Genomic DNA, 12,440 nt, shown 5'->3' with positions numbered 1-12,440 from the left:
AATAAGATCCAGCATGTGGCCTGCCTGATGCGTAGGAGCTGATACAGATTGGGAGAGTCCCAATGCTGCCATGGATGACACCCAGTCCATGGCCTGTGAGGAGACTGCATTGTTGGCATGGATGCTGAAGTCCGCCAGGACTGGAAGCTGAGGGTACTCCAGCGCCTAGCCCAATAGAGCCTCCAGCAGGCCCTGCAAGCTATCTGCCAGTGCGTCAGAAGGTTGGTACGCCAGCCAGATGGCCAAACTCCCCAGCGTTCCTTGCCCGGCCCACACATTTAGTGCTGGCAATTTTTGGAGCAGGGAGAGTCCTGAAGGAGAAATACTCCTGGATGAGCAATGCCGCCCGCCCCTCTGCCCATTAGTCTGAGACTGACAGAGGACCAAGAAACTGGTGGGGGGGGGCAGCTGATTAAGGGCGACAGTCTCACCCACCCACACCCAGGTCTCAGTCATGCATGCCAGGTCTACATTTTGAGCTGCAAAATAACCCTGCGTGGTCGAGGTCTTATTATTAAGAGACCTGGCAATACACCACATCGGTGTCAGAGGAAGGTAATCTTTCCTAGCCACGCTACCAGAATCTCTTGGGATGGGGCGAAGGTTGGAAGGCGACTGAGCATAACCATGTCATTGTCTCCTTTATTATTATTTTTTTTTGGTCTCCTTTATAATACCTCGCCCCACTGTCATACCTCCCACGCCCCTCATCCACTGGTATCTCCAACGTTATTGTGGCCTCCCCTGGTTCCAATTGTTAGGCACATATAGTTGTTAGCAAGGAACAACAAACAACAACAACTGTGAGCTGAATTATCCGCAAAAGTATATCCAAAAGGAGACTTCCAACAAAGTGAAATGCACAGTTTCTTTATGGGCCAGGTCTCCTAAGCTTTAATGTATACCTCTCAAGGTTGCTTCTATGTAAACAGGACCCAATCAGCATGGCTTCTGCAAAAGGAAGTCCTGCCTCACCAGCCCTTTCGGAGTTCTTTGAGAAAGTGAATGAGCATGTAGACAACGGTGACCCGATAGACATTACATACCAGGATTATCAAAAGGCTTTTCAGAAGGCAACTCAACAAAGATGCCTAAGAGAGAGATCTTGTTGTCACCCTTTCCCTATGAGGAAAGGTTAAAGCGCTTAGGGCTCTTTAGCTAGGAGAAACGACGACTGAGGGGTGAAATGATTGAGGTTTATAAGATTATGCATGGGATAGAGCAGGTAGAGAAAGAGGTACTTTCCTCCTTTTCTCACAAGACAAGAACTCCTTGTGGGCACGCCATGAAATTGCTGAGCGGTCGGGTTAGAACGGATAAAAGGAAGTCCTTCACCCAAAGAGTGATGAACACATGGAATTCACTGCCACAGGAAGTGGTGGCAGCTACAAGCATGGACGGCTTCAACAGGGAATTAGATAAGCATATGGAGCAGAGGTCCATCATTGGCTATTAGCCACAAGGTATAGATAGGGGCTCTGGGGCAAGGGATGCTCTGTCTTCTTGGTGCTTGGGGGGGGCAACAGTGGGAGGGCTCCTAGTGTCCTGGCCCCACTGCTGGGCCTCCTGATGGCACTGGTATTTCTGGCCACCGTGTGACACAGGTTGTTGGACTGGATGGGCCTTTGGCCTGATCCAACATTGGCATCTCTTATGTTCTTAGCAGTTCTGGGATAAGAGGAAGGGTTCTCTTAGGGATTAAAAACTGGTGAAATGACAGGAAACAAAGAGTAGGAATCAATGGGCAGTTCTCACGACGGAGGGAAGTAAGCAGTGGGGTCCCACAAGGATTGGTATTGGGGCGGGTACTATTTAATTGATTCATAAATGATCTGGAACTAGGGGTGAGTAGTGTAGTGGCCAGTGTTGCAGGTGACGCCAAATTATTCAGGATGGTGACAAAACCAAGGCTGACTGTGAAGAAGAGAAGATATTGGATTTCTACCCCATGGCCCTTCACTACCCGAAGGAGTCTCAGAGCGGCTTACAAACTCCTTTCCCTTCCCCTCCCCACAACAGACACTGTTTACAGATTTTAGTGATTTTTTGGATTCAGCTAGCTGTATTGGGGGTGTTAACATTACACATAACCAGTGGATACCTGGGCAGAAAAGCTGCCAACGAATACTGTAAAACAAAAGACAAGTGAGGCACCAGAGTAGATTTGAGTCCAGAAGTACCTCGGAGACCAAAAAGATTTGGGGGGTATCAGCTATCAAGAGTGAAAAGAAGAGAAGAGATTGGATTTATACCCCTCCCTTCACTACCCAAAGGAGTCTTAGAGCAGCTCACAAACTCCTTTCCCTTCCCCTCTCCACAACAGACACCCTGTGAGGCAGGTGGGGCTGAGAGAGCTCTTGACAGAAACGGCTCTGTCTCAAGGTCAGCTCTTGTCAGAACTACAGCTTGCCCAAGGCCATCCAGCCAGGTGCAAGTGGAGGAGGAGTGGGGAATCAAACCCGGCTCTCCCAGATTAGAGTCTGCACACTTAACTACGACACCAAACTGCCTCCAAGCGCTAAGAGGACCTCCACAAGCTTGGGTGAGTGGACAAAAAAAATTCCCAGCTTCAGGTCTAGACTAATGGGGTCTGAACTTGCGGAGACAGAGGGGCAAGGATCTTGGAGTCGTAGAGGACAGCTTGGTTACAGTGTCAACCCAGAGTGTGCTGCAGCGGTGTTTAAGATGATTAAGAAAGGGATGGAGGATAAGATGGCCAATATCATAACACCAATCCCTGTATAGATCTACAGTCTTCACGTGGAATACAGTGTGCAGTTCTGGTCACCGTCTCTCCAGAAGGATATCGCAGAGCGGGAGAAAGTCCAGAGGTGGGGCTACCAAGATCATGAGGGGGCTGTAGCCCCTTCCCTAGGAGGAAAGACTGAAGACTCTCTGGACTCTTCCGTTAAGAGGTGGGAGGGGAACATGATAGGGGTCTATCAAATTATGCACGGGGTTGGGGAGAGTTGACAAACATAACTTTTTCTTCCTCTTCCAAAATACTACCAACTCAAGGGCATCCAATGAAACCAATGGGCAGTAGGTTCAGGATGAACAAAAATAAATATTGCCTTACACAGCAAAGTGATTAGAATACGGAATCCACTGCTGGGGGATGTAGTGATGGACACAGGGATAAACAGCTTGAAAAGGGGATTAGATAGATTCATGGAGAGAAGGAGAAGAAGAAGAGATTTGATTTATACCCCGCCCTTCACTAACCGAAGAAGTCTCAGAGCGGCTCACAAACTCCTTTCCCTTCCCCTCCCCACAACAGACACCCTGGGAGGCAGGTGGGGCTGAGAGAGATCTTTCGAGGACTCCTCATGAAAGAACAGCTCTTATCAGAGCTACGGCTTGCCCAAGGTCATCCAGCCAGGTGCAAGTGGAGGAGTGGGGGAATCAAACCCGTTTCTCCCAGATCAGAGTCCACACTTCTAACCAGTACATCAAACTGGCCAGGAGACAACATCCCCAGCCTCTCTGACCTGTTGTTGACCCTGCAGAGGAACTGGCTGGCCACTGTGTGCAGCAGGATGCTAGACTAGATGGGCCATTGGTCTGATCCAGCAAAGCTATTCTTAGATTCCTATGATGTTGCCTCCTTGTTCTGGGATTCAGAGATTTAGTGCCTCTGAATGTGGAGTTTCCCTTCAGTCACCATGGCTAGTAGCCACTGATAAACCTGTCATCCCTGAATCTATCTAATCCTTTTGTCCATCCCGAATCTACTGCCCATCATAGAATCATAGAATGTTAGAGTTGGAAGGGACCTTGCAGGTCATCTAGTCCAACCCCCTGCACTCTGCAGGAGCGTAGCTGAAAGATGGCCCTACATACCTACAACATACCTGAAAGAGGGTCGTCCAGCCTCCGCTTCATTGGATGCCCTCAAGCTATAGTATTTTGGAAGAGAATTTTCTCTTTGTCAGCTCTCTCCATCCCATGCATAATTTTATATCGTGTCCAGCGTTCCCTCTAAGCTGAGTTAGTGCGAACCAGCTCACAGTTTCTTAGCCTCTGGCTCACACGTTTTCGTCTTAGCTCAGGGAGGATGGGGCTCTGGAGCAAGCTAATTGATTCAGTAGCCAAATTACCCGCTCCCAACTTTAATGCCAGTTGCTCACAAAGTAGAATTTTTGCTCACAAGACTCCACAGCTTAGAGGGAGCATTGATCATGTCCCACATCTTGGTCGCCCTCCTCTGTACTATGGAGTAGCTTGGATTGGAGTAACGCTATATATAGGACTGCGCGGCCAAGTGCTCCAAGCAGCCTCAGATTTTCTCATTCCCTCCCTTTTGGTCTTCAATAGTCCTGGAAGGAAATTTCATCCAACTCACCAAGATTCAGATGAACCACGAGGAGCCGGGAGATGCAGAAATTCATGCAATGTTCTGCTGCAATCCACGCATTTAAATCGCCTCAGAGAGAATCCTCCATGGAGGACGACCGCTGTGAGGACGCCCTCGAGGGCACTGGAAGCAACAGTGACCCCAGATGGGCTCAATCAACTATTGGAGCAACTTCCCCTGTACAAAAACAACAGTCTTAACTCAAGGGAATCGCTCACTTTGAAGCAACTCTGGAACTGTAGTTTTTCTAGTTGAGGACATCAAATAAGGGAATTGTCCACATTGTCATCTCACATTTTGTGAGTCCCTACTTTGGGTAACAACATGACACAAACTACAGATAGATTTGATGGAAGGAATAATACCTAACTGCCGATTGTCTGAAAATGTGTTCAAATGGGGTAAGAACGTAAAAACATAAGAAAAGCCAATGTTGGATCAGGCCAATGGCCCATCCAGTCCAACACTCTGTGTCACACAGTGGACAAAAATACCAGGTGCCATCAGGAGGTCCAGCAGTGTGGCCAGGACACTGGAAGCCCTCCCACTGTTGCCCCCCCCAAAGCACCAAGAAGACAGAGCATCACTGGCCTCAGACTGAGAGTTCCCGTCTATACCTTGTGCCAAAAAACCACTGATGGACCTCTGCTCCATATAAGAACATAAGAGAAGCAACCCCCCCAGTCTGAGAGTTCCTATCTATACCTTGAAGCTAATAGCCACCAATGGACTTCTGCTCCATCTAATTCCCTCTTGAAGCTGTCCATGTTTGTAGCCACTGCCACCTCCTGTGACAGTGAATTCCATGTGTTAATCACTCTTTGGGTGAAGAAGTACTTTTATCTGTTCTAACCCGACTGCTCAACAATTTCATTGAGTGCCCACGAGTTCTTGTATTGTGAGAAAGGGAGAAAAGTACTTCTTTCTTGACCTGTTCTATCCCATGCATAATCTTATAAACCTCGATCATGTCACCCCTCAGCCGTCATTTCTCCAAGCTAAAAAGCCCCAAGCGCTTTAACCTTTCCTCATAGGGAAAGTGTTCCAACCCTTTTATCATCCTAGTTGCCCTTTTCTGCACTTTTCCCAGTGCTATCATATCCTTTTTAAGGTGTGGTGACCACAGGGGAGCTACTGAAGAGCCACTGCCAATATGGTTACACAGTACTGACCCGGATGAAAGAATGGTCTGACTTTATGGAGGGGTGGTGGTGATTAATCTTCTAAATTAATTCATCCCACCTCGGAAAAGGTTACACAGTACTGACCCGGATGAAAGAATGGTCTGACTTTATGGAGGGGTGTGTGTGATTAATCTTCTAAGTTAATTCATCCCACCTTGAAAAGGCAGAGATCTATAAAGCAAACTCATCAGCATTCACTTTACCTGGCACTAACATTAGTTCGGTAACACAAGTATCAGTTCGCTGGCACAAAAGCTGTGGCAATAAATGGTGGGCAGGGGGGAGGAGGAGACATAATGGAAACAGATGGAAAAGATCTTTGAAATTATATTTTCAATATATACAGATTTATACAGCAAAGTGAAACAGAACATTATGAAAGGGAACCCATAAAAGTGATGGGAGAATCACGTAAGCCAAGAATGGGCAAAACTCTTTCATTGAGCAAAAGGGGCGGGAAGATCTGGCAAACAGGCGAGGTCTGGCATGAAAAGTCAAGTTCGCTTCAGCGACATCGGCAACAGCCCCAAATAGGTGGGGGTGTGGAAAAGAAAACCCAAACCTGGAAGGAGAAAGAAAGGGAATGGTTATTTTCAGGGGTCATTTCCCACGGGAGTGCACAGGAGCGGAGCTCTGGCAGTAAAGAGCCCAGGGGGTGGGCACATGCAACAAGCCCCGCCCCCTGCTCCCAGCAGCCCTCAGTCAGAGCAAGAAGCAGCCAGGTAAGTTGCAGAGCGCCCCCCCCAATAGCTAGCAATCCAAAACAGTCCAGTGGAGCCTGAGCGGTGGGTGTTGCCTTCTGACACACTTCCGGTGATGTCAGGGGGTGTGGCATATGCAAATAAGTTATGATAATGAGCTCCTGCACCTCTTTTTCTACGAAATGACCCCTGGTTATTTTAAAAATAGATGGCGGGAGGAAATGAAGTGGAATTGTCCTACAATCAGGATCTTCTTGTGTGCCTGAGGGAAACTGAGGAAGTGCAGGGGGCTGATATCCACAAAGTGGGATTTTTTTTAAATGGCAGGGAAACGTCTGAAGCACGAATGTGCATAACACACTGGAACAAACATAGCAGAACAGCAAAGGGGTTATTAAAAAAAAGGCCTAGCTCGTTGCAGAAGGAAAATAGAAAGGGAAAAAAGCAGAACACACGTTTATTTGTACCACAAAATGAAGGGGGGGGGGAGAGATAGTGATCAGCACATTCCTTCCCATGTGCTTAATTGCTTCAGAGCTGCAACGCTTATCTTTGAAGTTGTACTGGTGGAGATTGTGGTGTCTATCGTCCATGGGAGCTTCTCCGTTCCCAGCTTCGCAACCGTTAGAGAGTCTTGCAGCCTCCCGCGTGTGGGAGCCCACCTAATTGGCTATTGCTGGGGTGGGGAGGCGCATGCGAATGCCCTATATCCTATTATGCACACAGGTAGCCCGCCATTCCTAACAGTGTTCATGTTACTGCATCTATGGCTTTTCAATAAAAGTAAAACCTTCCTGAAAGCGTGTACTTCATTGTTTAGCTGTGGGTCCTGACATTACCACAAAATGAAGGGAGGGGGGAGAGATAGTGATCAGCGGTGTGTTGAAGTTTATTGGTGGGATTGCTGGACCACTTGATTTGCTTTGAAACCCTGGCTGTGATCAGATGAGCTGTTCGATCTGATGTCGTTCTTGGTTACCCTGCATGTTTAAATCGCTCGTTCAAACAGTATAATCAGTATCCCGTTCCCCAGTCATCGCCACTCTCCCATCCTCAGCCCACTATGACTGTGAGGTTCTCGACACCAGGGAAACCATTTATGGCTGATGCTGCTTTCACCCCGCTTTTCAGGATGTCTGAACTCCCCACTGCTATTTCAAGCCAGATGGGAAGTCGGGACCTTCCCTTTCATTGTTGCTCCCGTTTTTTGGAAGCAGTAAACAACGTGTGCATCATCAGAACTCCACGCAAGGGTTTTTAGTCACCATTTGCGTGCGTCACCGCAATATTTTGTTGAGATCGGGAACCCACAGGGGGAGGATTGTTTTAGAGCAAAAAATTCAAGAGAAACGACCCTTTCTGCCATTTCTTGGGGTGGAATGGTGCTGGAAATAGTCTCTATTCAGGCTCTCATATCGACAGCCAGGATTCCGCCCCTGGAATTCTACTCCAAGCAACTTCATGCTCTGGCGGGAAAGCTCTATGGGGAGAGGAAAAAGGAAAACTTCCCTATGAAAAGAGTGGGAAAGGGAGTAAGATCAGGCAGGAAAGGGAGTGATTTCTGGTGTGGCGATACCGTTGCATAAGAACCAATGATCACAGTACTTGGTGGAGGGATTGTGGAGCTGTCAAAAAGGATCTGGTGCTTCGGATATGCACGTATGCGCATGCATGAAAAACAAACAAAAAAAGACGCCACTCGCCCAACCACTCCATGGTTACCATGCAGCAATAATCTGAACCATCAACCATGGGGTGAGCGCATGGAGCAGTAGGTTAAGGGTGGAGGTTTATATTTATGTATTTATTTATTCGATTTATACCCCGCCCTCCCCGCTGAAGCAGGCTCAGGGCGGCATACATAAAAATTAAGACAGATAAAAACAGAGCATTTATAAAACCATTAATAAAGTGCTAGTGTACAATATTGCATGAAACAATGGCGATACACAGGATCATATCAGTCATAGTTGGGTAATCAGCAGTGATTTTAGGCCTATTATCTGGGTCTCATGCTGGTTTCAATGTATGCCAGCGACATGTAGGTTGCCGATGATGGTTCCAGGCACTGGGTCTTGAGACAAAATTCTCCAGCACAAAAACATAAGGATCGAATTAGAGGCGTGGCCAAAACACGCTAAACCTGTCATCTGACCTGAGACTCTCTCAGGATTGTACCTGCATCATCCAATTTGACACAGGCAATCTGTATTACTCAGCCAGGCATTTCTGCAATGAACAAAGTGGTGATCACTAAATAATATGCTGTCGAAATAGGAAAAAATGTCATTGGCCAAACCTTTTACAAATTCCCCCAGTTCCACCTAGCCATGGAGCGTATTGTGTCTCCGCAGAACAAACCCACATCCTGAGGAACATGCTGTGCCCTCCTAACAAGTGTTTAATTTATACAAAACAATCTTCCCAGCTTTCTTACTGAACTCAAGCTAACAAACATGTCACAGGCTAAGCAATGTAGATTGAAACATGTTACAGAAATACAGCATAAATTAGATTAAAAAGCCAGCAAGGAATAACAGCCGTGTTGCTTGCCAAATATTTTAGTTCCTGTTTGATTTAAAAGCACAGTTCCTCAATATACAGTCTGATCAGGCTTTCTGTGTTGGTACTTTCTGGTCCTTTCTGCACTAGACCTTGAATCCTGGTTCAACCCTGTCCTCGAACTTACATTCTACACTGCACTCGAGTTCACCCCTGTAATTATCTCGGGGTATTTTTTGTCCCCACATTACATTGAGGTCACCCTGGTTTCGCCCCACACTCGTCCCGGGATAAACGGATGCTGTTATAACCAGGGATAAATGCAAGGTATTATGTCGCGAGTTGAACTCTGATAAAACCAGGGAAGAGGTCCAAGTGTGGAAGGGACCTCTGATAATTTGTTCCTCAGTGAAGGAGCAGCCACAGAAAAAGTCAAGATGGGCAGCCATGTTAGTCTGTCTGTAGCAGCAGAAAAGAGCCAGAGTCCAGGAGCACCTTCAGGACTAACCAAATTGGTGTCAGGGGAGGAGCTTTCGTGAGCCACTGCAGTCACTTCTTCAGAAAAAGTCAGGCTTCAGAGAGAGGATGAAAATTCTTCACGAGGAAGGGGAACTGGAAAGGGAGACTGTGTGAACAACGGGATTGGCACATGGGCTTAAAGTAAGATTTTAAAAACTGTTAGATCAAATCGAGCCTGAACTCTCCGTAGAAGCTAAAATGACTAACTTGAGGCTATCGTACATTGGCCATGTGCTGCCCCCAGCCAGCGTTTAACTGTAGTTAAGTAGAACTGCCATATATCTTTAAGAGCAGTTGCCTCTGGGAATTGAAGTCTTTAGTTAGACATCCCAAAGCATCCCTCTGACTGGCTGTTTAACAGTCATTTCCTGCACCCAGAGGCGCGGGGTTTACAGTTCTCTTCCGTTCCTTTGTCCACTCTTTAAATGGCAAAGGGGTTGGAGCACGCAATCTTTTTCACCATGAGCCAGTGAACTGAATTAGATTACAAAGATGTGAATTTCACCAGTTATTCAGCTTTGATTGTGAGTAGAGAAATCTTCTGAATGCATGTGGAGCTGAATAAAATATGATTTAATTCTACTTAACTCTGGCCGTGCATTGAATCATGTCCAGAAGGCGCTGTTGACTCTGACGTAGCGCTAGACGGAACAGGCCACATTATGAGAAGACCAGGCTCACTGGAAAAGACAAGAATGCTAGGGAACGAGGAAGATGCAACACAAGATGGATGGGCTCACTCAAGGAAAGCCACAAAGGCCCACAATTTGCAAAACCTGAGCAAGGCTATGAACAAGAGGACATTTGGGAGGACTTTCATTCGTCGGATCATCATAAGTCGTAAGCGATTTGGCAGTACTTAACACACAAAAGAATGTAAGAAAGAAAAGAAGGGGAGATATAACCAAACCACAATTTTTTTACATGTACCCCCTTGTTCAATATTGATCACTGAGGACATGTTTATGAACTAATATTCTGTGCGTCACTTGCTTTTAATTATGTGTTTCAACATGAAGGGTCTAGTCATTTTAATATGTTCTGCTGCCTCAGAAGCCCAAGAATGAAGCCTTTGACCTTTAAGTGGATTATATATAAACAAACACATTTGTACACAGATGCTTAAAAGGGAGACAATTTTCTTCTAAAGAGTTTCAAGAAGTTAACCCTGATTTCCTTGGTTCTCACGCCATAGACAATGGGGTAGACAGCCCAAGGGAACAACAGGTAGACTGCGCTAATCAGATTGTGGACATCTGCGGAGGCAGACTTGGCTACACGGAAGACGATGGAGGAGGAGAGACGGGAGGAGTAGCCAATGAAGATGATGATCAGGTGGGTGCCACAGGTGTGGAAGGCCTTGTGCCGGACGTTGCCGGATGAGATCTTCAAGGCGGTGTGGATAATTTTGCTGTAGGAGGCCAGAAGGAAGCTAAGGTTGGTGATATTGTAAATGCATCTCAATGCGATCCCCACCGTCTTGTTGACGGAGATGTCGCTGCAGGACAGCCTCATGAGAGCCATGTGCTCACAGGCAAAATGGCTGATGACGTTGGAACGGCAGAACCGCACCCGCGAAGCCAAGATCACCACTGGGCCAACAACGAAGAGGGTACAAACAAAAGATGCAAGGGTTAGCAAAATCAGGAATCTGGTGGTCACGATTTCTGTGTAGCGCAGAGGGTGGCAGATAGCGACATACCTGTCCAGCGCCATCATGAGAAGAATGTTGCAGTCGAGACCAGTTGAAAAGTAGAGGAAAAACATTTGCGCAAGGCAGCCAGTCAAGGAGATGTGGCTGGCATAGAACATGAGACTCAGCAGCGTTTTGGGAAGGATGGTTGAAGCCCCGCAGATGTTGACTGCAAAGAGCAGAGCGATGAGCAGGTACATTGGGGAGTGGAGACTCGCTTCTACCCTCACAGTGTAGATCAGGACAGAGTTGGCCGTGGCAATGATAACAAACAAGGAGAAGAAAGGGATGGCGAGGAGATATCTGGATTCTCGGAGGCCCGGAAAGGGAAGCAGGAGAAATTCAGTGTAGGAGGTGTTGGCTGTTCCATTTGAGCTCCCAGCTGTCATTCCCTGGGACTCGCTGGATGACTGTGTCAGACACAAAAAGTGGTTTCTGTCTGGAAAGGTTAGTGTAAATCCTTCTTTGTCCGATAGTGCAGTCAACAAGGGCACGTTGCTACAAACAACATAGAACACACAATAGTTAGCTAGATTCAGGTCCAGTTGCACCTTAGAGGCCAGAGACCAAGAGTCTAGTAGGACCTTAAAGACTAACGAAGTTTGTGGCAGGGAATGAGAATGGAACTCATCCCCCGCCACAAATTTTGTTAAGTCTTTAAGGTGCTACTAGACTCTTGCTCTTTTCTACGGTTACAGACAGACTTAACATGGCTAGCCATCTCGATCTGTCTCTTTAGAGACCAACATCCTTTTCAGGGTATAAGCTTCCAAGAGTCAAAACTCCTTTCGCCAGATACTAATATGCAATAATTAGCTAAGCTCATCAGAAACGGGAAATGTGCCTGAGTGCACATTTCTGCCCAGTATAGATTTGGTGGACTCAGTCTTCCAGAACATCATGAATCAAAGAACGCTAAAGGATATTCCATTTGAAGTAAGACAATGGAGAAAGAAGTACAAAGAGCTTGTGCTTTTTCTTCAAACAAACTCAAATGGATATAAATGGCTATTTCCGGAAGGCGTCACTTTCAAGATCAAAGACAAAAAAGAAAAGATTGACTCTGTTCTGAAAGCTCCAGAGTTCTTAAGGGTTCAGCTGGGAAGACCAGAGGACGGGAAAAAAGAAGAGGACAGCAAGTCGAGTGGCGAGCTGGACTCGGGTTCTTCCAGAGAGGACTCTCTGTCAGAGCAAGGGGCAGCAGCCCCCAAAAGTCCGTATAAGTTGCGGAAGAGACGGGGAAAGGAGAAGTAAAGGCTGAAGGACTCTGAATTGTGCCTTTGAGAACTTTGAAACGGGATGATTGGGGGGTACTGTTTTTAGACAGTTAAAATTTAAGCTTTAAAAGAAAAGTACTATAAATGTTTGACTCAGTTTATAATGTTATAAATGATGGGAAGACTGGATGTAACTAAGCTAGTTGGAGGATCTCCTCTCTTGGGTTTTTAGTTAGTAGTGGGTTCTTTTCTTTATCCCGTAAATGT

At 46.6% G+C, this 12,440-nt stretch overlaps 1 protein-coding gene across 1 annotated transcript; it reads right to left on the bottom strand.

The window, feature by feature from the left end:
• Positions 1-10,385: 10,385 nt before the first annotated feature.
• LOC107117032 (olfactory receptor 52K1-like) lies at positions 10,386-11,345 on the bottom strand. Its single transcript, XM_015419065.1, has one exon. It carries the CDS (start codon positions 11,343-11,345, stop codon positions 10,386-10,388), a length of 960 nt encoding a protein of 319 aa, XP_015274551.1.
• Between the last annotated feature and the right edge of the window lie 1,095 nt (positions 11,346-12,440).

Source organism: Gekko japonicus, unplaced genomic scaffold (assembly GCF_001447785.1).
Source record: "Gekko japonicus isolate JY-2015 unplaced genomic scaffold, Gekko_japonicus_V1.1 scaffold5990, whole genome shotgun sequence".
In the NCBI taxonomy this organism is placed as follows: domain Eukaryota; kingdom Metazoa; phylum Chordata; class Lepidosauria; order Squamata; family Gekkonidae; genus Gekko; species Gekko japonicus.
The sequence above is the reverse complement of the archived record's forward strand: the minus strand, read 5'-3'. Positions and strand labels throughout refer to the sequence as shown.